This window comes from Oncorhynchus clarkii, chromosome 33 (genome assembly GCF_045791955.1).
Source record: "Oncorhynchus clarkii lewisi isolate Uvic-CL-2024 chromosome 33, UVic_Ocla_1.0, whole genome shotgun sequence".
Classification (NCBI taxonomy): domain Eukaryota; kingdom Metazoa; phylum Chordata; class Actinopteri; order Salmoniformes; family Salmonidae; genus Oncorhynchus; species Oncorhynchus clarkii.
Genome location: NC_092179.1, coordinates 18,149,312 through 18,172,322, shown reverse-complemented (window position 1 = coordinate 18,172,322; position 23,011 = coordinate 18,149,312). Strand labels below are relative to the sequence as shown.

At 53.4% G+C, this 23,011-nt stretch overlaps 1 protein-coding gene across 1 annotated transcript in view; it reads left to right on the top strand.

The window, feature by feature from the left end:
* The first annotated feature begins 1,420 nt into the window (after nt 1-1,420).
* The window catches only part of LOC139392706 (N-acetylglucosamine-1-phosphate transferase subunits alpha and beta), a 24,498-nt gene continuing 2,907 nt past the window's right edge, over nt 1,421-23,011 (top strand). The window contains exons 1-20 of the mRNA XM_071140890.1: nt 1,421-1,731; nt 1,815-1,900; nt 2,047-2,166; nt 2,553-2,603; nt 3,084-3,286; nt 3,454-3,518; nt 3,721-3,855; nt 14,842-15,003; nt 15,308-15,487; nt 15,634-15,804; nt 17,418-17,541; nt 17,667-17,864; nt 18,374-19,554; nt 19,815-20,014; nt 20,182-20,401; nt 20,604-20,717; nt 20,817-20,902; nt 21,160-21,258; nt 21,616-21,783; nt 22,842-22,932. Of these exons, the coding sequence (XP_070996991.1) occupies nt 1,600-1,731; nt 1,815-1,900; nt 2,047-2,166; nt 2,553-2,603; nt 3,084-3,286; nt 3,454-3,518; nt 3,721-3,855; nt 14,842-15,003; nt 15,308-15,487; nt 15,634-15,804; nt 17,418-17,541; nt 17,667-17,864; nt 18,374-19,554; nt 19,815-20,014; nt 20,182-20,401; nt 20,604-20,717; nt 20,817-20,902; nt 21,160-21,258; nt 21,616-21,783; nt 22,842-22,932 (3,786 nt within the window). The 5' untranslated portion in view covers nt 1,421-1,599. The remainder of the gene's footprint in view (nt 1,732-1,814; nt 1,901-2,046; nt 2,167-2,552; nt 2,604-3,083; nt 3,287-3,453; nt 3,519-3,720; nt 3,856-14,841; nt 15,004-15,307; nt 15,488-15,633; nt 15,805-17,417; nt 17,542-17,666; nt 17,865-18,373; nt 19,555-19,814; nt 20,015-20,181; nt 20,402-20,603; nt 20,718-20,816; nt 20,903-21,159; nt 21,259-21,615; nt 21,784-22,841; nt 22,933-23,011) is intronic.

The following is a 23,011-nucleotide window of genomic DNA, read 5'->3' as shown; positions in this document are numbered from 1 at the left end:
TTAGCATTTAGACGATTGAGGCATCAATTGTGTTTGGGTGCCATTCAGAGGGTGAATGGGCAAGACAAAAGATTGTGTCTTTGAACTGGATATGGTAGTAGGTGCCAGGCGCACCAGTTTGAGTCAAGAACTGCAACGCTGCTGGGTGTTTCACGCTCAACAGTTTTCCGTGTGTGTCAAGAATGGTCCACCACCCAAAGGACATCCAGCCGACTTGACACAACTGTGGGAAGCAATGGAGTCAAAATGGGCCAACATCCCTGTGGAACGCTTTCATCACCTTGTCAAATCAAATCAAATTGTATTGGTCACATATACATATTTAGCAGATGTTATTATGGGTGTAGCAAAATGCTTGTGTTCCTTGCTCCAACAGTGCAGTAATATCTAACTATACACAACAATACAGACAAATCTACAAGTAAAAGAATGGAAGTACGAATTTTTGAAATATTAGGACGAGCAATGTCGGAGTCCGGAGTGTAGACATTATGGACAGTATGTGGAGAGAATATGTAGTATATCTGAAGAATATGTGGATAGAATAGTATCTGTACAGCACTAGTTGAATAGGATGGCCTTGACTAGAATACAGTATATACAGTACATATGATGGGTAGAACAGTATGTAAACATTCTTAAAGTGAACAGTGTTCCATTATTAAAGTGAACAGTATTCCATTATTAAAGTGAACAGTGTTCCATTATTAAAGTGAACAGTATTCCATTATTAAAGTGAACAGTATTCCATTATTAAAGTGACCAGTGTTCCATGTCTATGTACATAGGGCCGCAACCTCTAAGGTGCAGAGTTGAGTAACTGGGTGGTAGCCAGCTAGTTACAGTGACTAAGTTCAGGCCAGGGTACTGGGTGGAGGCCAGCTTGTGATGGTTATTTAACAGTGTGATGGCCTTGAGATAGAAGCTGTGTTTTATTCTCTCAGTCCCAGCTTTGATGCACCTGTACTGAACTCGCTGGATGATAGCGGGGTGAACAGGCCATGGCTTGGGTGGCTGAGGTCCTTAATGATCTTCTTGGCCTTTGTGTTGTTGACATAGAATCAGCAGCATACCATCCTGCATCCCACAGCTGGCTTGCCTCTGAAGCGAAGCAGGGTTGGTCCTGAATGGGAGACCAGATGCTGCTTGAAGTGGTGTTGGAGGGCCAGTAGGATGCACTCTTTCCTTTGTCTAAAAAAATATTCCAATGCCAGGTGTCCTGGCTCTCTGTGGTCGCTAAATTCTCATCTCTAGCCCTCATACCATCATGGCCACCTAATCAATTTCAATTGGCTCATCCATCCCCCCTTCTCTCCCCTGTATAGGACACACCACGCTAAATGTAGAGCACACCTTCTCCTAGTCGATAGAGGGCGGTACTGAGTTGTTTTCTTAAAGCAGCACCCGGAACATTTGAGACAAGGCGCACATCACCATAAAGGAAGTGCAATGGTTGGTCATATGTTTTGACATTTTTGCTAGTTGTCATGTGACATAGAAGACGTCGTTCGTTTTGTAGTGTTTATTTTATATTAACATCCGATATGCTCCCGCGTCTTCGGTGAATGACTGAAGAGATATGGATTGCAAAGGAGAACCATGGTGATAATCAATTCAGTACTGAAACTCTTGCAGAGACAGACCTACACCTGTCTGTCCCATCGCTATGGACTGTACCTCTGCTTTGGAGGGATAGTCCTCATGATCATCTCTGCCTTCCAGTTTGGAGAAGTAAGTAGCCTAGTTAGCTAACAAGCTAACCCTTGTCAAACGCAATGATGCAGCAGTTAACTTATCCCTCTCTCTCTGTGTAGGTGGTGGTAGAGTGGAGTAGGGATCAGTACCATGTACTGTTTGACTCGTATAGAGACAATGTAGCTGGGAAATCATTCCAGACTCGGTGAGAAACCCTCCCTGCCCAAGTGCTATCCACTACAGGGATAACCAGTGTTTCACTGTCTCAATTCACTATTCCAAATGGTGCTTTCGTCTGTCTACTGATTTGAAATGGATGTGTATCTTCTCTATGGTGTTGTGCCTCTGTAGGCTGTGCCAGCCCATGCCCATAGATGTGGTGTACACCTGGGTGAATGGCACGGACACCGACCTGATGAAGCAGCTACGTGGTGTCAGAGAGCAGCTGGAGGAAGAGCAGAGAACATTGCGGTACTTCACATGGTCACAGAGACTTCAGTTACACGTCCCACACATTAGGCTACACAAATAGTATTACGTGAATGCACGCTCAACATATTTGTTTTGGACGGCGAGAGGGTTACTGTGGTCCACTGAGTGTTCGGAGAGGCGGTCATTAGCACGTTGAGGAAGCGGGTACTTCTTCACATTACATGATTACTGTGATTGAATCATTCCCATTCATCCTGTTGTGAAGACTAGGGGACACCAAATAAGTAGGTAACTAATATTGCCAGTGGGAGATTGTGTTAGCTCAAAGGTCGATTGTCAATCACAATACTAGAACATTCCCCAACAAAACATTCCTTGCGGTAACGGATCAGTGCGTTGACTTTCTGGACTGTTTCTCACCATAGGGAACGGCTGGGGAAGAATGCAAGTGATCCGACTGAATTGCCAAAGGACAGGTGAGTGACAAGATAGAAACACCTGTACTTTACTGTAGATATACTGTGGTTTTCACACATTCTTTACATATCTAGCTCAATATGGATGCTTCCAAACTCTAAGGGCAGGGAGTTGATGATGCACCATCTTATTGAGACACAAACTGCGGTCGTCTTAGATCAAGGGTTTTGACATTTCCTGTTTCTCGCTCAACTAAGTGTTTGGGAGAGAGGGTCTCAGTGTAGTCGACCAATCTGCAACAACAGTTGGCTTCTGACCACAGACATTAAGGCGTGAGATGCAACCACAGCACAAAGGAAGCCTTGTGCAAGGGGTGCAAATTGCAGCAAGACGGAGCGGGGTTTTTCACAAGCCATAGTGGTTTGGTAGAAGTAGAGACGGTGTCAACAACGCCAATCCAACATCTTGGTGTTTGGTGACCTTTTTGTGACTGTTTTATCTCCCTCTTTCTCCTTATACGTCTGTGTTTCTGTTTGCAGCGTGAAGCCAGAATGTCTGCTGTCCCATTGTATCATAGCGCCTATGCTAGCCCTGGACCCGGCTCTGCCAGCCAACGTCACTCTGAAGGAGCTGCCGTCGCTATCGCCCTCCTTCTCCACCGCCAAGCTGCTGCTGCAGGTGGCCAAGCCGCTCCACCCCTCCACCACGGTGTCTGTGGTCGTCTTTCACTCCCAGGCTGATGGTAAAGAGTCATTGATACTAACACTCCTAACTGGCACTCGACACACATGCTATTTCAGTTCACAGTTCTGCTACCCACTCAGTACGAGAACACCAATCATGTCACCACAGCAAAATCTCTCGCTGTCTCTCTCTTTCTCTGTCTCTTCTCCCCCCTCCCTCCCATAGCGGACAAGGCCTACACAGACGCTCCCCGTGAGGCTCTGAAGCGCTCGGTCTCTAGATGTTACCTGGTGAGTTACCTGACTCTGTATGCTATTAGAAGTTCTGTTGCACCAGGCGCAATCAACACTTCCAAAACTTTTCTGATTCCAGCACAATTATATGATTGAGCATTTACCCCAATTGGATACACTGGTCCTTAAGGATGAATAAGCAAATGGACACACGGTCATGTGGTAACGATAAGCTACTGTGTTGTTGTTCCTCCTGTAGACCACAGATAAGGAAGCACCGGGTCTGGTCCGCATGCAGAGCCTGGCCTACCTCAGTGGCTTCCCAGCATCCTTCAAGGAGACCGAGCAGCTCAGAGTCAAACTGCCATCTGTTGTCACTGGCAAAATCAAACAGGTAAGACTAACCTAGATGGAAAACAAATGGCATAATCTAGCAGGAAAACACAGTGCTAAGTCAAATACTGTATTATTTTAGACAGGGTGCTGTATCTGTTATTTCACTAGAGGGCAGTGTTTGACATGATACAGTTTTACAGTGTTTTCTTAACCAGGCACAGATATGCCACAATGTATTTTATTTACATTTAATGAGAAATGCAGATTTTTAGGAAAAAATATACAATTCCAGGACAAATGAATATAATATGTAACTACATTCATATAGCCACAAGATGTCACCCTTCCTGTACCTCAGAATCATGACGTGAAAGATGGGCTAGTCGTTGCCGTGCTCCAAACGTTGGTATATCAGACAGGATCAAGACAGAATCTATTGTGTTCAAACTGAACACGGATACGGTCTGTCTGCCATAACCACAGACCTTAAACAATATAATTATACCGGATTAAATAAGTAATAACGCTTCAGCAGACGAGGTCTCCATCTATTTTAAGTTATTATGGTAGTAAAGAGCCCAGGTTTAGTTTGGCCACGGGTTGTCTATCTAATCATTTTCTCTAATCAGAACTGAAATGTTTCGGGAGGGCGAATGCCAGTAACAAGCCAGATTACTCTTGAGATAATCAAAGAAAAGAATCCAGTCATAGTTTACTGTAAAATAAATAACTGTACTGTAGTTCTGTCTCACCGCAGGCATTGAGACAGGCTATTACAAAGCTACACGGAGTGTACAAAACATTAGGAACACCTTCCAAATATTGTGTTGCCCTCAGAACAGCCTATTAGTCAGGGCATGGACTCCACATGGACTCAAGTTGGATGGATGTCCTTTGGGTGGTGGACTATTGTTGATACAAACAGGAAACTGTTGAGCGTGAAACACGCAGCAGCGTTGCATTACTTGACACACTCAAACCGGTGTGCCCGTCACCTGCTACCATACCCTGTTCATAGGCACTTAAATATTTTGTCTTGCCTATTCAATATCTCAATTGTCTCGAGGCTTAAAAATCCTCCTTTAAACTGTCTTCTCCCGTTCATCTACACTACAATAGAAAGTGTCTGTGATCTGCAGACTCCTGACTACAGTGAGCCCTCCTTATCATCCTACTGCCTCTCCTTCTCTTTTCTCTGGCTCGCTCGTTCTCTCTCTCTCTCTCTCTCTCGCTTGCTCTCGCTCGCTCGCTCTCTCGCCTGCTCGCTCTCTCTCTCGCCCGCTCGCTCGCTCTCTCTCGCTCTCTCTCTCTCTCGCCCGAGAGCGAGCTCTCGCTCGCTCGCTCGCTCTCCCTCTCGCTCGCTCGCTCTCCCTCTCGCTCGCTCGCTCTCCCTCTCGCCCGCTCGCTCTCTCTCTCGCCCGCTCGCTCGCTCGCTCTCTCTCTCTCTCGCCCGCTCGCTCTCTCTCTCGCCCGCTCTCTCTCTCGCCCGCTCGCTCTCTCTCTCGCCCGCTCGCTCTCTCTCTCGCCCGCTCGCTCTTTCTCTCGCCCGCTCGCTCTTTCTCTCGCCCGCTCGCTCTTTCTCTCGCCCGCTCGCTCTTTCTCTCGCCCGCTCGCTCTTTCTCTCGCCCGCTCGCTCTTTCTCTCGCCCGCTCGCACTCTCTCTCGCCCGCTCGCTCTCTCTCTCGCCCGCTCGCTCTCTCGCCCGCTCGCTCTCTCTCGCCCGCTCGCTCTCTCTCTCGCCCGCTCGCTCCCTCTCGCTCTCCCTCTCGCTCTCCCTCTCGCTCTCCCTCTCTCTCGCTCTCTCTCTCGCTCTCTCGCTCTCTCTCTCTCGCTCTCTGTGTCTCTCTCGTCGGGGGTCATGTGATAACAGAAGGATATTAGGGTGAAACCCTATCTTGGGGAGCGGCCATGGGGTGGTGCCAGACAGCACACTGAAAGGTCACTAGGATTTTACTGACCTTCCCTTCTCTATCCCCCCCCCCCCCCCCCGTTTTATCTTTCTATTCTACCCACTCACCCCCTCTGTCTCACATAGACCTTTCTACAGCCCCACAGGTGAGGTAGCCTTTATAAGCAGAATGTATGGGGACAGGAGGTTCAGGAGGGCAGGGGGGGGTCCATCCATCTGTCAGTAGCACAATACAGAGATCCAGTTTCAGAGAGGGGCAGAGAGAGAGGCGCAGAGAATGCGGAGAGGGGGAGAGAGAATGCAGAGAGACGGGGGAGAGGGAGAAAGAATGCAGAGACACGGTGGGAGGGGAGAGAGAATGTAGAGAGAGATGGCGAGGGGGGGAGACATGGGGGAAGGGGGAGAGAATGCAGAGGCGGTGAGGGGGGAGAGAGGCGGCGAGGGGGTGGAGAGACACAGGGAAAGAGGGAGAGAATACAGAGAGAGGGGGTGGAGAGCAGAGAGCCGGCGAGGGGGTGGAGAGCAGAGAGACGGCGATGGGGGGGGAAGAGACACGGTGGGAGGGGGAGAAAATGCAGAGAGAGACGGCGAGGGGGTGGAGAGGAGAGAGACGGCGAGGGGGTGGAGAGCAGAGAGACGGCGATGGGGGGGAGAGACACGGTGGTAGGGGGAGAGAATGCAGAGAGAGACGGCCAGAGGGGGTGGAGAGCAGAGAGACGGCCAGAGGGGGTGGAGAGCAGAGAGACGGCCAGAGGGGGTGGAGAGCAGAGAGACGGCCAGAGGGGGTGGAGAGCAGAGAGACGGCGAGGGGGTGGAGAGCAGAGAGACGGCGATGGGGGGGAGAGACACGGTGTGAGGGGGAGAGAATGCAGAGGGAGACGGCGAGGGGGTGGAGAGCAGAGAGACGGCCAGAGGGGGTGGAGAGCAGAGAGACGGCCAGAGGGGGTGGAGAGCAGAGAGACGGCCAGAGGGGGTGGAGAGCAGAGAGACGGCCAGAGGGGGTGGAGAGCAGAGAGACGGCCAGAGGGGGTGGAGAGCAGAGAGACGGCCAGAGGGGGTGGAGAGCAGAGAGACGGCCAGAGGGGGTGGAGAGCAGAGAGACGGCCAGAGGAGGTGGAGAGCAGAGAGACGGCCAGAGGGGGTGGAGAGCAGAGACACAGCCAGAGGGGGTGGAGAGCATAGAGACGGCCGGAGGGGTGGAGAGCAGAGAGACGGCCGGAGGGGTGGAGAGCAGAGAGACGGCCAGAGGGGGTGGAGAGCAGAGAGACGGCCGGGGGGGCAGCAGAGAGACAGCCAGAGGGAGGGGGGGAGCAGAGAGACGGCCAGAGGGGGCAGGGGGGAGCAGAGAGACGGCCAGAAGGCGGGGGGAGCAGAGAGACGTCCGGGGGGGGGGGAGCAGAGAGACGGCCGGGGGGGGGGGAGAGAGAGCAGAGAGATGGCCGGGGGGGGGGAGAGCAGAGAGATGGCCGGGGGGCGGAGAGCAGAGAGACGGCCAGAGAGAGGGGGGGGGGGCAGAGAGACGGCCAGAGGGGGTGGAGAGCAGAGAGACGGCCAGAGGGGGGGTGGAGAGCAGAGAGACGGCCAGAGGGGGGGTGGAGAGCAGAGAGAAGGCCAGAGGGGGGGTGGAGAGCAGAGAGACGGCCAGAGGGGGGGTGGAGAGCAGAGAGAAGGCCAGAGGGGGTGGAGAGCAGAGAGATGGCCAGAGAGGGGGGGGGTGGAGAGCAGAGAGACGGCCAGAGGGGGGGTGGAGAGCAGAGAGAAGGCCAGAGGGGGTGGAGAGCAGAGAGACGGCCAGAGAGGGTGGGGGGGGGGAGAGAAGGCCAAAGGGGGGTGGAGCAAAGAAACGTCCAGAGGGGGAGAGACAGGGGAGAGGGAGAGGTGGAGGGAAGGCGGGGGGTGGGGGAAAATGTAGAGACATAGAGGGAGGGGGAGAGTGGGGGGGAGAGGGAGGGAGACTGCGGGGAGGGGGAGCAGAGACACGGAGGGGGTGAGAATGCAGAGACGGAGGGGGATGAGAATGCAGAGACGGAGGGGGGTGAGAATGCAGAGACACGGAGGGGGGAGAATGGGGAGAATGTGGAGACACGGAGGGGGGGAGAATGCGGAGACACGGAGGGGGGGAGAATGCGGAGACACGGAGGGGGGAGAATGCGGAGACACGGAGGGGGGGAGAATGCGGAGACGGAGGGGGGGAGAATGCGGAGACGGAGGGGGGGAGAATGCGGAGACGGAGGGGGGGAGAATGCGGAGACGGGGGGGGGGGAGAATGCGGAGACGGAGGGGGGGGAGAATGCGGAGACGGAGGGGGGGGGAGAATGCGGAGACGGGGGGGGGGAGAATGCGGAGACGGAGGGGGGGGGGAGAATGCGGAGACGGAGGGGGGGGAGAATGCGGAGACGGAGGGGGGGGAGAATGCGGAGTCGGAGGGGGGGGGAGAATGCGGAGACGGAGGGGGGGAGAATGGGGGGGGAGAATGCGGAGAATGCGGAGTCGGAGGGGGGGAGAATGCCCCCCCCCCTCCGTGTCTCCGCACGGACGGGGGGGAGAATGCGGAGACGGAGGGGGGGGGAGAATGCGGAGACGGAGGGGGGGGAGAATGCGGAGACGGAGGGGGGGGAGAATGCGGAGACGGAGGGGGGGAGAATGCGGAGTCGGAGGGGGGGAGAATGCGGAGACGGAGGGGGGGGGAGAATGCGGAGACGGAGGGGGGGGAGAATGGGGGGGGAGAATGCGGAGAATGCGGAGTCGGAGGGGGGGAGAATGCCCCCCCCCCCTCCGTGTCTCCGCACGGAGGGGGGGAGAATGCGGAGACACGGAGGGGGGGAGAATGCGGAGACACGGAGGGGGGAGAATGCGGAGACACGGAGGGGGGAGAATGCGGAGACGGAGGGGGGGAGAATGCGGAGACGGAGGGGGGGAGAATGCGGAGACGGGGGGGGGGGGAGAATGCGGAGACGGGGGGGGGGGAGAATGCGGAGACGGAGGGGGGGGGAGAATGCGGAGACGGAGGGGGGGGGAGAATGCGGAGACGGGGGGGGGGGGAGAATGCGGAGACGGAGGGGGGGGGAGAATGCGGAGACGGAGGGGGGGGGAGAATGCGGAGACGGAGGGGGGGGAGAATGCGGAGACGGAGGGGGGGGAGAATGCGGAGACGGAGGGGGGGGAGAATGCGGAGTCGGAGGGGGGGAGAATGCGGAGACGGAGGGGGGGGGAGAATGCGGAGACGGAGGGGGGGGAGAATGGGGGGGGGGAGAATGCGGAGAATGCGGAGTCGGAGGGGGGGAGAATGCCCCCCCCCCTCTCCGTGTCTCCGCACGGACGGGGGGGAGAATGCGGAGACGGAGGGGGGGGGAGAGAATGCGGAGACGGAGGGGGGGGGAGAGAATGCGGAGACGGAGGGGGGGGGGGGGAGAATGCGGAGACGGAGGGGGGGGGGGAATGCGGAGACGGAGGGGGGGGGGGAATGCGGAGACGGAGGGGGGGGGGGGGAGAATGCGGAGACGGAGGGGGGGAGAATGCGGAGACGGAGGGGGGGGGGGAGAATGCGGAGACGGAGGGGGGGGGGGAGAATGCGGAGACGGAGGGGGGGGGGAGAATGCGGAGTCGGAGGGGGGGAGAATGCGGAGACGGAGGGGGGGGAGAATGCGGAGACGGAGGGGGGGGGAGAATGGGGGGGGAGAATGCGGAGAATGCGGAGTCGGAGGGGGGGAGAATGCCCCCCCCCTCCGTGTCTCCGCACGGAGGGGGGGGGGGGGGGGAATGCGGAGTCGGAGGGGGGGGGAGAATGCGGAGACGGAGGGGGGGGGGAGAATGCGGAGACGGAGGGGGGGGGGGAGAATGCGGAGACGGAGGGGGGGGGAGAATGCGGAGACGGAGGGGGGGGGAGAATGCGGAGACGGAGGGGGGGGAGAATGCGGAGACGGAGGGGGGGGGGAGAATGCGGAGACGGAGGGGGGGGGAGAATGCGGAGACGGAGGGGGGGGAGAATGCGGAGACGGAGGGGGGGGGAGAATGCGGAGACGGAGGTGGAGGGAGAATGCGGAGACGGAGGGGGGGGGGAGAAAGAGGAGACGGAGGGGGGGGGAGAATGCGGGGGGGGGGGGGGGAAGAATGCGGAGACGGAGGGAGAATGCGGAGACGGAGGGAGAATGCGGAGACGGAGGGGGGGGGGAGAGAATGCGGAGACGGAGGGGGGGGGGAGAGAATGCGGAGACGGAGGGGGGGGGAGAATACGGAGGGGGGGGGGAGAATGCGGAGACGGAGGGGGGGGAGAATGCGGAGACGGAGGGGGGGGGAGAATGCGGAGACGGAGGGGGGGGAGAATGCGGAGACGGAGGGGGGGGGGGGGGGAATGCGGAGACGGAGGGAGAATGCGGAGACGGAGGGAGAATGCGGAGACGGAGGGGGGGGGAGAGAATGCGGAGACGGAGGGGGGGGGAGAATACGGAGGGGGGGGGAGAATGCGGAGACGGAGGGGGGGAGAATGCGGAGACGGAGGGGGGGGGAGAATGCGGAGACGGAGGGGGGGAGAATGCGGAGACGGAGGGGGGGGGAGAATGCGGAGACGGGGGGGGGGAGAATGCGGAGACGGAGGGGGGGGAGAATGCGGAGACGGAGGGGGGGGAGAATGCGGAGACGGAGGGGGGGGGAGAATGCGGAGACGGAGGGGGGGGGAGAATGCGGAGACGGAGGGGGAGGGAGAATGCGGAGACGGAGGGGGGGGGGGGAGAAAGAGGAGACGGAGGGGGGGGGAGAATGGGGGGGGGGGGGGGAGAATGCGGAGACGGAGGGAGAATGCGGAGACGGAGGGAGAATGCGGAGACGGAGGGGGGGGGAGAGAATGCGGAGACGGAGGGGGGGGAGAGAATGCGGAGACGGAGGGGGGGGGAGAATACGGAGGGGGGGGGAGAATGCGGAGACGGAGGGGGGGGAGAATGCGGAGACGGAGGGGGGGAGAATGCGGAGACGGAGGGGGGGGGGGAATGCGGAGACGGTGGGAGAATGCGGAGACGGAGGGAGAATGCGGAGACGGAGGGGGGGGGAGAGAATGCGGAGACGGAGGGGGGGGGAGAATACGGAGGGGGGGGGAGAATGCGGAGACGGAGGGGGGGGAGAATGCGGAGACGGAGGGGGGGGGAGAATGCGGAGACGGAGGGGGGGGAGAATGCGGAGACGGAGGGGGGGGGAGAATGCGGAGACGGAGGGGGGGGAGAATGCGGAGACGGAGGGGGGGGAGAATGCGGAGACGGAGGGGGGGGGAGAATGCGGAGACGGAGGGGGGGGGGAGAATGCGGCGGGGGGGGGGGGAGAATGCGGAGACGGAGGGAGAATGCGGAGACGGAGGGAGAATGCGGAGACGGGGGGGGGGGGAGAGAATGCGGAGACGGAGGGGGGGGGGAGAGAATGCGGAGACACGGAGGGGGGAGAGAATGCGGAGACACGGAGGGGGGGAGAATGCGGAGACACGGAGGGGGGGAGAATGCAGAGACGGAGGGGAGGAGAATGCAGAGACACGGAGGGGGGGAGAATGCAGAGACACGGAGGGGGGAGAAAATGCGGAGACACGGAGGGGGCGAGAATGCGGAGACACGGAGGGGGGGAGAATGCGGAGACACGGAGGGGGGGAGAATACGGAGGGGGGGAGAATGCGGAGACACGGAGGAGGCGAGAATGCGGAGACACGGAGGGGGCGAGAATGCGGAGACACGGAGGGGGGGGAAATGCGGAGACACGGAGGGGGCGAGAATGCGGAGACACGGAGGGGGCAAGAATGCGGAGACACGGAGGGGGCGAGAATGCGGAGACACGGAGGGGGCGAGAATGCGGAGACACGGAGGGGGCGAGAATGCGGAGACACGGAGGGGGGGGGGGGAGAGTGCGGAGACACGGAGGGGGGGGGGAGAGAGTGCGGAGACACGGAGGGGGGGGGAGAGAGTGCGGAGACACGGAGGGGGGGGGAGAGAGTGCGGAGACACGGAGGGGGGAGAGAGTGCGGAGACACGGAGGAGGGGGGAGAGTGCGGAGACACGGAGGAGGGGGGAGAGTGCGGAGACACGGAGGAGGGGGGAGAATGCGGAGACACGGAGGAGGGGGGAGAATGCGGAGACACGGAGGAGGGGGGAGAATGCGGAGACACGGAGAATGCGGAGACACGGAGGAGGGGGGAGAATGCGGAGACACGGAGGAGGGGGGGAGAATGCAGAGACACGGAGGGGGCGAGAATGCGGAGACACGGAGGGGGCGAGAATGCGGAGACGGAGGGGAGGAGAATGCAGAGACACGGAGGGGGGAGAATGCAGAGACACGGAGGGGGCGAGAATGCGGAGACACGGAGGGGGGGGGAGAGTGCGGAGACACGGAGGGGGGGGGAGAGAGTGCGGAGACACGGAGGGGGGGGGAGAGAGTGCGGAGACACGGAGGGGGGGGGAGAGAGTGCGGAGACACGGAGGAGGGGGGAGAGTGCGGAGACACGGAGGAGGGGGGAGAGTGCGGAGACACGGAGGAGGGGGGAGAATGCGGAGACACGGAGGAGGGGGGAGAATGCGGAGACACGGAGGAGGGGGGGAGAATGCGGAGACACGGAGGAGGGGGGGAGAATGCGGAGACTCTGAGGAGGGGGGGAGAATGCGGAGACTCGGAGGAGGTGGGGAGAATGCGGAGACTCGGAGGAGGGGGGGAGAATGCGGAGACACGGAGGAGGAGGGGAGAATGCGGAGACACGGAGGAGGAAGGGAGAATGAGGAGACATGGAGGGATTGGGGGGGAATTTAGACAGAGAGAGACACGGCGGGTGAGGGAGAGAGAGAGACGCACGACGAGAGAGGGATAGAATGCAGAGAGACACTGCAGGGGCGAGAGACAGAGAGGGGGGGGGAGAGGCCCCACAACCCCCATCTGCTCACACTGTCGCCTAGAAAATACTGCCCTCTGTTTGTGTGTTCCTCTAACTGACATGTTGTTATTAATGTATAGCTAACTTGTATAGGATAGCCTATTGTTTATGTACTCGAGGTTAGAATGTGCAGCTAGTGTGTATGTAGAGAATATACTAGAATAGTAAATCAATAGAAGCAGTAAAGTATAACGACATTTAAAGCCATGATAGTCACACGGTCGTACTATTTTGTTGTTTTATGGGTATCATTTTTAGGTATTTCAGATTTGTATTGAACAGACAGTACGAGATAATGACCGTGGGGAAAGATGGAGAGAGATTGTATCAAAGGGAAGTAGGCTGCTGATATTGAAGACGTGCGCCAGAAGCTTCATCATATGACTGGAATGACCCCTGGTTATATTGTAGACCAGCGTTTCCTAACAGCGTTTCCTAACTTCCTAACTGGTGGCCCGCAAAATATTATATATATTTGTATTTATTTATTGTTGGACAGAAAATACTGTTAAAACAGCAGGAAATGAACTCCTTGTGATTTTAATTTGGGGAAACCTGTTCCCAAGCAGTCCCACTCTTAATAGAGACACGTGATCGTATACAAACGTAGGCAAGGTTTATAATAATGTTTTAGTCATATTGCATCTGTTTGGGCTTCTTGCGATCAACTTGCAGTCTACAAATGATTTGTCACTCTGTTCCGGGCCGCTAGCCATCCTCTCGTACAAAATCAGCTGAATCTAGTTGATGATCCCTGCTGAGTTTGAGACGTGGAGGGATGATGGATCGACGATCGTATGACGTTATCAAGCCTGGCTCATTTTAGTTGTGCTAGAATATTTACTGGACTCTGGTGTGTGTTAGACTCTCGTGATACACGCAAGATTTGGTTTGGGCTACCCAGGTTAGGTATATTTAGGCTTCAGTTTTTTGCTTCCGGAGCATGTGGTTCAAGGTTTTACTGTATTTGTGGTTTGTATGTATACACATCTTTGTCTCAACTGACTAATGACGTTTTTAAAAGTAATGAAGTAGTTTAAATGTCAGGAGTAGGAACAGCAGCTGATGTTTAGATCCTCCGGTCACTATTGACTTTGGCTTGGATAACAGGTATGACGAGACCTTAAATACTTCAACTAAACGCCTGCATCTTTTGACGGGCTGCTGACAGGCAGATGTGGACGAGAATGTTGATACTGCCAATGCCTTTCCTAGTAAAGCTATATAAAGCCATGTTTACTATTGTCTTTGTGTTACTGTGACATGGAGGTGTGTGTGTGTGTGTGTGTGTGTGTTCGTGCACTTGTACAGACACATGGAGCTGTGTGTTAACAGATCCTATAAAAGGGGCTAATAAAAATGGAAGTGTGATCTCCAGCTGGCTGTCCTTGCCTCATCTTCGGGATTTATATAACAACAGGAGCAGAGAAAAAAACGCGAAGGCTGAGAGGGAGATCAGCAGCAGTAAGGTGTTTGGGTTCTGGCTCAGTGGTTTGTGGGTTGTCTGGAAGGCTAGGGACTAAGGAGATGAGGGAGTCGGGACAGATGGTTATGAGAGGCAATGACTGAGATGAGACACGCACACAATGACTGAGATGAGACACGCACACAACGACTGAGATGACCCATGCAAGGATACCGAGCCATGCTTTCAATTCCAACCATGAGATCAATACCAGCTCCCCCACACAGAAATTACATCACAGAATTTTCCAAGAGCCCGCCCCACTCTTTCCTTCCTTTGAACCCTGCCTCACTCACTCACGTTCCCATATCCCCAGTGGCATGAATGTGGGGTATTCTTTCTTGAAGGGTACAGTAGTTGTGGTTGGTGGTGACGATTCCTCTGCTTTGATGTGGTCCATCCTTTAAACTGGCCACGGGTCAGAGGTTATAGGTCAACAAAGCAATTTGATTTTGATGAACCCAGCTCACGTTCAGCCTAGTAGTCTGTGTATGCACCCGTCATGTGGTGGCTCTGTCATCTCTGTCACACGGAATTCTTCCTGGGACAGGAGCGGTAACCAAAGTCACAATAATGGATTTTAGGCCCAGCGCCATATAACCTTTGACATGGCCACTACGTCTAAAGTGGTTCATAAAAATATCTGTTTTGTTGTGTCCTTGGCTCCTAATAAAGGCTGTGATATTTGAGTTGTTTTCTCATGGCTATGCTGAGTAGCATCTGCTGTCTCTGGTGCCACACTGACATGTTTGTGTTTCTGTCTCGCTCTTTCCCATAGTTCCAGCTGTATACGGAGGCCAGTATCGCCCTGCTCCATCTGAACAGCCCTCAGGACTTTACTGACCTGACCCAGCAGGCCAAAAAGAACCTGACCCTGGACGGGAAAGAGCTGAGCATCAGCGCTGCTTATCTTTTCTGGGACCTGACTGCCATCACACAGGTAGGACCTCACTCTGCCTCTGTCCCGTCACCCACTCTATATCAGGGAAGATCAACTGTGTATTTTCAGGATAAAGAGACGAGAGTTAGCGCTCCTAATGCAGTTCCACTGTCCATTCATGGTGTAGTAAGTATCACTGAGTGGAACTAAACTGCTGGACTGAGAACTTCCATTGTTCTCTACCTATATGACCGTGAGGATAAAATACAATGACATGTAGTGCAAACGTTTTAGATTTGTCTCTTTTCAGAGCACGGTGAAAGCATGTCTCAGACCCCTCTGTTCTGCTCTCTGCCCCCACTAGTCCAAGCAGGACGAGGACGTCTCGGCCAGTCGATTCGAGGACAACGAGGAGCTGCGTTATTCGCTGCGCTCGGTGGAGAGACACGCCCCCTGGGTGCGGCACATCTTCATCGTGACCAATGGGCAGATCCCCTCCTGGCTGAACCTGGACAACCCCCGTGTCACCGTGGTAACACACCAGGTACACCTGAGACCTACAGTACTACTCTCACATGATTGTTGACAATAACAGAAAATAAGGTATGTTGTGACCGGAGCAGGAAGAATTCTGGGCCTTTAGTTAAGAAAAAAAATCTAAGTTGCCATATGATTGTCTCTCCTGTGTAGGATGTCTTCCAGAACCACACCCACCTGCCCACCTTCAGTTCCCCTGCCATTGAGACCCACATCCACCGAATCCCAGGCCTGTCTCAGAAGTTCATCTACCTCAACGACGACGTCATGTTCGGGAAGGACGTGTGGCCTGACGACTTCTTCAGTCACTCCAAAGGACAGAAGGTCCGGGTCTAGACTGAAATTCAAGTGTTACTAGATCCATGGTCTGGAATTTAGCTCACTAGCTAAAGTTTGTGCTAATGTAGACTCTTTATAATTTCATATAAATATAACATGCAGTTGAAGTCGGAAGTTTACACCTTAGCCAAATACATTTAAACTCAGTTTTTCACAATTCCTGACATTCAATCCTAGTAAAAATTCCCTGTCTTAGGTCAGTTAGAATCACCACTTTATTTTAAGAATGTGAAATGTCAGAATAATAGTAGAGAGAATTATTTATTTCAGCTTTTATTTCTTTCAGCACATTCCCAGTGGGTCAGAAGTTTACATACACTCAATTAGTATTTGGTAGCATTGCCTTTTAAATTGTTGAACTTGTTGAACGTTTCGGGTAGCCTTCCACAAGCTTCCCACAATAGGTTGGGTGCATTTTGGCCCATTCCTCCTGACAGAGCTGGTGTAACCGAGTCAGGTTTGTAGGCCTCCTTGCTCGCACATGCTTTGTCAGTTCTGCCCACAAATGTTCTATAGGATTGAGGTCAGGGCTTTGTGGTGGCCACTCCAATACCTTGACTTTGTTGTCCTTAAGCCATTTTGCCACAACTTTGTAAGTATGCTTGGGGTCATTGTCCATTTGGAAGACCCATTTGCGACATAGCTTTACCTTCCTGACTGATGTCTTGAGATGTTGCTTCAATATATTCACATAATTTCCCTACCTCATGATGCCATCTATTTTGTGAAGTGCACCAGTCCCTCCTATAGCAAAGCACCCCCACAATGCTGCCACCCCCGTGCTTTACGGTTGGGATGGTGTTCTTCGGCTTGTAAGCCTCCCCCTTTTTCCTCCAAACATAATGATGGTCATTATGGCCAAACAGTTACATTTTTGTTTCATCAGACCAGAGGACATTTCTCCAAATAGTACGATCAGTTGCAAACTGTAGTCTGGCTTTTTTTATGGCGGTTTTGGAGCAGTGGCTTCTTCCTTGCTGAGCGGCCATTCAGGTAATGTCGATATAGGACTCGTTTTACTGTGGATATAGATACTTTTGTACCTGTTTCCTCCAGCAAATTCACAAGGTCCTTTGCTGTTGTTCTGGGATTGATTTTCGCTTTTCGCACCAAAGTACGTTCATCTCTAGGAGACAGAAGACGTCTCCATAGGTACACCTCCAATTGATTCAAATGATGTCAATTAGCCTATCAGAAGCTTCTAAAGCCATGACATCATTTTCTGGAATTTTCCAAGCTGTTTAAAGGCTCAGTCAACTTAGTGTATGTAAACTTCTGACCCACTGGAATTGTGATACAGTGAATTATAAGTGAAATAATCTGTCTGTAAACAATTGTTGGAAAAATGACTTGTGTCATGCACAAAGTAGATGTCCTAACCGACTTCCCAAAGCTATAGTTTGTTAACAAGAAATGTGTGGAGTGGTTGAAAAACAAGTTTTAATGACTCCAACCAAAGTGTATGTAAACTTCCGACTTCAACTGTATCTCGCTAGCATGAGATTGGGTTATGTTTTGAGGAAAAGTTCTGTTATTTTGTATATTGTAATATTGTCTTAACATCCCTACTGTACCTCGCCTGTCCTCTCTCCCTACAGGTGTACCTCACGTGGCCGGTCCCTAACTGTGCTGAAGGTTGTCCTGGCTCCTGGATCAAAGATGGCTACTGTGACAAGGCCTGCAACAACTCCGCCTGTGACTGGGATGGTGGCGACTGCCTGGGTGACAATCTCTCCTTATCCCTCCCTGTACCAGTCTGCCTCTTCTCCTTTTTCCCTTCTCTTCTCCATCACAACTCGTCGTTCACTGAGCTTGATATTCTTCCTCTTCTCCATCCCACCACACAGGAGCTGGGGGCAGCCGGTTTGGGACCGCTGTGGGCGGAGTGGGTAATCAGCCCTGGCAGTTTGCAGGAGGTCTAGGTGGCATCGGGGGCGTGTCCAGCTGTAACCAAGGCTGTGCCAACTCCTGGCTGGCAGACAAGTTCTGCGACCAGGCCTGCAACGTGCTCTCCTGTGGCTTCGACGTGGGCGACTGTGGACAAGGTGAGTGTGATCTGAACTAGGGCCAGGAGTTTTTCTTAATCACCTGACCTGGAAAAGCTTTATTTATAGCTAAAATATTGATAACTAACCCAAGATATGTAATGTGCCGTTTACAATGGGAGCAAATGACCACAGTGGGCAGAACAAGCAAAGAGGTGGGCAGTGCCAAGCACGAGCTAGCCAGATCCTATTTGCGCCTTGTAACATGTATTTACATATATTACGTGAGGGAACGCCTACTCTGTGAAGTGTGCATGTACAATAACTCAATTCGCCCTTGAGCTCCTTTTAAACAACGTAATTACTTTTGAAACTTTGGCACAGGTTCAAGTCTCCAAATCTTACTGCAATTTGTTCGTAACAGATTCTACTTTTGTGACGAGAAGACTGAGAATGTTTCATTGATGAGAAAATGCGCAGAATGTCGGCCAAGTGTATTTCCTGGTCTGGTCACATTAGCTCATCCAGTGAGGTGGAAGAGCAGTGATAATCGTGTGTGTGTGTTGTAGATCACTTTAACCAGCTCTACAGTGTCACCCTGCTGAAGAACAGGACCCTGTACACCCTACCGGTGGGTGAGACCAGGCCGTACTTCAGCTTTGCAGGCGTGGCTCGCCGGGTGACCGAGGCCCAGGTCAGCGACAACCCGGCCGTGCGCCATACCTCGGTGGCCAACAAGTGGAAGACGGTCCACCTGCTCCTCCACTCGGGCCACAATGCCTCGCTGGTCCACTACAACCTCACTGTCCAAGGGGATGACGACAAGGAGTTCTCCCTGACCTTCAGCGTGGCTGTGGACACCCGCCAGCTCCCCCAGCCCAACGTGTCCGTGTCCGACCCACTCCACAAAGACGGATCCAAAGAGGCCAAGCCCACCACCGCCACCGCAGAGCCTGAGGTCCCTTTCGAGGATGTCCCTCTGGAGAAACAAGGTCCCCGAGTCCTGAAGATGCCACCTGGGGAAAATGAGGTGATCGTGGAGTTGCCTGCGCTGAACGTGTCCCTGCTACCGGCGGCCTTGCAGAGTGAGCTTCAGAGGCTGCAAGGAAAGCTCCTGGTGGGTGACATCACTATGAAGGGTTATAACCTCACCAAGGCTATACTGCTGGGGCCGTACAAAGCTCTGGCCAATCGGGGCCCCAGGTTAACACCAGCTGACCAGATCAAACCCCAGGACAAGCCTTTTAAAGACCTAGTAGGACATGTGGTGAGGAGAGAGGTAGACGCACCACAGCTAGTGGATGCTAACCCAGAAGAACAACACACTCCAGAAAGAAACGGAGCAGAGAAGACCAAAGAGCCAGAGGGAACCGAGGCACCAGAGGAGGTGCCCAAGTCGAGCATCGTTGGTGAGAAAGAGAAACGGAAAGCACAAAAGACTCCAGCAACCCCCATCCCAGTTCTAGTGGATGGGGAGTTTCCGAAAGCCTCTAAAGCCCAGGACACCACCCCCACAGAGAAATTTCCACCGTCCTCCAAGCTGCTGAGCACCCTGGTTGGCAGCATGTCCAAAGCCAGGGGATCAGAGGACCAATCACAGCAGCAGCGGGCAGGGGCCGAGAAGGGACCAGAGGAAGGAGCAGAGGGAGCCCGGGGGGTTCCTTTGGGCAGGAAGCTGCAGCACTACATCTCCTCAGATAGAGGCTTCCTGCCCTGGGAGAGACGGAAGTACTTCCAGGACCTGCTGGAGGTGAGCTGGGGTTGGGTTGTAATAATGTTACAAGGTCAGTCAGGAAGAATCCTGGCTCTTGAGATGAAGAACATAGAATCGAGAACAACCATGCATTGGATTGAATCACAAACACTTTACTCAGAAACTGTATGTTAAACCTTTAGTGTTCCAAATGTAAATGGGAATCTGAATGTGTATCTGAATGTTATCTGAATTTGATCAGAATGTTAATTGGGAATTCTCTTGCTGCTTTCTGGCTCTTTCTATGGCTCCTATAGGAGGAGGAGCGTCTGGAGGGAGAGCTGGCGTACCAGGCAGACAGCGCCGCCGCTGGCCGGAGGCTGCAGGACACCTTCGCCGACTCCCTTCGCTACGTCAACAAGCTGCTCAACGGCCAGTTTGGCTTCACCTCCCGCAAGGTCCCCGCCCACATGCCCCACATGATCGACAGGCTCATCATGCAGGAGCTCCAGGACATGTGAGTAGCAGGAAATGTCATCATACAGGAAATACTGGGTTAGTAATATAGAAGACCGAAGTAGCTGTTGTGAGTGCTTGTCTAACAACCGGAGCACTCATTTGTTTACCTCGTTAAAGTGAATTAGTTGCTTAACAAACTGATATGTGAATGTCTCCACCTTTCAGATTCCCACAGGCGTTTGACCTGACGTCGTCCCACCGCGTGCGTCACCCAGAGGACATGCAGTTTTCATTCTCCTACTTCTACTTCCTGATGTCGGCCCTGCAGCCGCTCAACGTCTCGCAGGTGTTCGACGAGATCGACACGGACCACTCTGGCGTTCTGTCTGACCGTGAGATCCGAACGCTGGCCACTCGCATCCATGAGCTCCCCCTCAACCTACAGGTCAGTAGAGAAGTCTGGGTGTAGAAGATCAGGTCCCCGCGTGTCCATGTTGTCTATCATCGAAGGCCAAAGTGATCATAGATCGGCACGTCTACTCTGAGACACTTTATGAATACCGACCCTGGTTTTACTCCTGTTTTAAAAGCTGATCTCAAACCAGTGGTACAGTGAGGTTAATGTGTTAGCGTGTGGCGTGTTGCAGGATCTGACAGGGCTGGAGCAGCTGCTGATCAACTGTTCTAAGACTCTGCCCACCAACCTGACCCAGCTGCATATCGTTAGCCCTACACAGGAGGCATACTACGAAGCCAGCATGGTGACTACTCTACACTGCCTCTGTCCTGTGTCCCAACAACATTTATAAGCTGTGGTAGACTTGAGGTGCAGAGACTGATTCATGCATTTGAATCCACAGCCTCCCATCACTAAAGGTCTGGTGGTCCACTGTAAAGCCGTCACAGAGCGCATCCACAAGGCCTTCAAAGACCAGAACAAGTACAAGTAAGTCCTGTTCTCATAAAAAAAAAAAAGTATGTCAAATGTGTGTAACAACAGAAGAAAATGCTGTAAAAACTTTATTTTTGTCCTCCTGAAGAGGGGGTGGTTGGGTCTATGAAAATACAATAAATAAATAAAAGTCCTGTTCTCTACCATCAGCCACTGTCCTTAATTGATATATATCACCCATCCTACATTTTCTCTGAATATCCTGACCCTATTTAAGATCACAGTAAACCTGGAAACCTCTCCTTTGACAGGTTTGAGATAATGGGCGAGGAGGAGATAGCCTTTAAGATGGTGAGGACCAACGTGTCCCATGTGGTGGGCCAGCTGGATGACATCAGGAAGAACCCCAGGTGAGGTTAGAGAGTTGGGCCAGTAACCGAAAGGTCACTGATTCAAATACTGGAGCGGACAAGGTGAAAGATCTGTCGTTGTGACCTTGAGCAAGGTACTTAGTGACCCTAGCTGTGACCCCACTCCCTGCCGGTGTCTCGGGGAGTTGGGATATGAAAGACACATTTCCATTACATACCTGTGTGTAACAGGACAAAGATAAGCACCCCCCAAATAATTATCATTATCTCTGTGCTTTCTGTAGGTGCCTGCCTAATTAATATGTACTACTTCTTCCTGTTTTATTGTCATACTACCTTTCCATATGACCATGATGTGGATTTATGATTTGACCACATCACTGTGTTTCCTCACAGGAAGTTCATATGTCTAAACGACAACATTGACCACAGCCATAAGGACGCAGGGACTGTCAAGGCGGTGCTGAGGGACTTCTATGAGTCCATGTTCCCCCTGACCTCCCAGTTCGAGCTGCCCAGAGAATACCGCAATCGCTTCCTCCACATGGGAGAGCTCCAGGAATGGTAGGACTGGGGTGGTTTATACTAGAGAGAGGGGAATGGTAGGACTGGGGTGGTTTATACTAGAGAGAGAGAGGTTTATACTAGAGAGGGGAATGGTAGGACCGGGTTGGTTTATACTAGAGCGGGGAATGGTAGGACCAGGGTGGTTTATACTAGAGAGGGGAATGGTAGGACCGGGGTGGTTTATACTAGAGAGGGGAATGGTAGTACAGGGGTGGTTTATACTAGAGAGGGGAATGGTATTATGTATTGGAGTGTATCAGTTGAATATGTGATCTGCATTTAGTACATTATTTTTTCATTATACCATTAATTGGTGGCAGTGCAGAAGCACAATGTGCACACAATACAAGATGCCTGTACAGATGCTTTTTCAATTGTAGTATCTGTCCTAAATGATAGATGGACAGATACATAGTCCTACTGTATCAGGACCATGTGAGACAGAGGTCTCTCCCCATTTCTCCAAGAGAAGAATGAAGGATCCTATCTGTCAGCACCTCCGAGTGTTCAGCACTGCCATGAATGATCGCTGGGAATCCCAGGGGGTTAGAGTGGGATCCTGCTCTTATAGCGCCAGGCCTGAGCTGGAGGAATCTTCCCAGATACCGATACTTTAAAATTAGACTCATATGATCCACACACGACACTCCAAGAGTCACAAGGGTGTTAGTGAAGTGACAGGTGGGTGGTAGCAGAGGTCCCCTGGTGTCTGGTCACATTGTCACCCCTTTACCCTGTCGTCCTTTCCCCTAGAACCACATGCATTTCATCATGACCTTTAACCCTGTTATCCAAGCCTAAAATATTTCATAATTGAGACTGGACTCTGAATATGATAGTAGTGACTTTTGTTGAGTTTCTGTTTTGTATTCATTGATACTCCCCAAAAACATTTCACCCTGTCCATCACCCAATCAAATGTCATACTGGAGCCTAGGTTCAGAATATGAGAGGGATGACTTTCAGCGAGCTATCTGCTTTGTCAGGAATTCATTGATGGCCCAAAAATAGTTTGTTTATTTTTGCTGTCTTACTGTCTTGTCTCTGTCTTACAGGCGAGTATATCGGGACAAGCTGAAGTTCTGGACCCACTGTGTATTGGTGACTCTGGTGATCTTTACTGTCGTCTCCTTCTTTGCCGAGCAGGTCAGTAGGACTTTACACTGTCATGTATATTTCCGCCTCGCTAATATCAACGGCACACTTGTAGCTTGATGATGTGCTA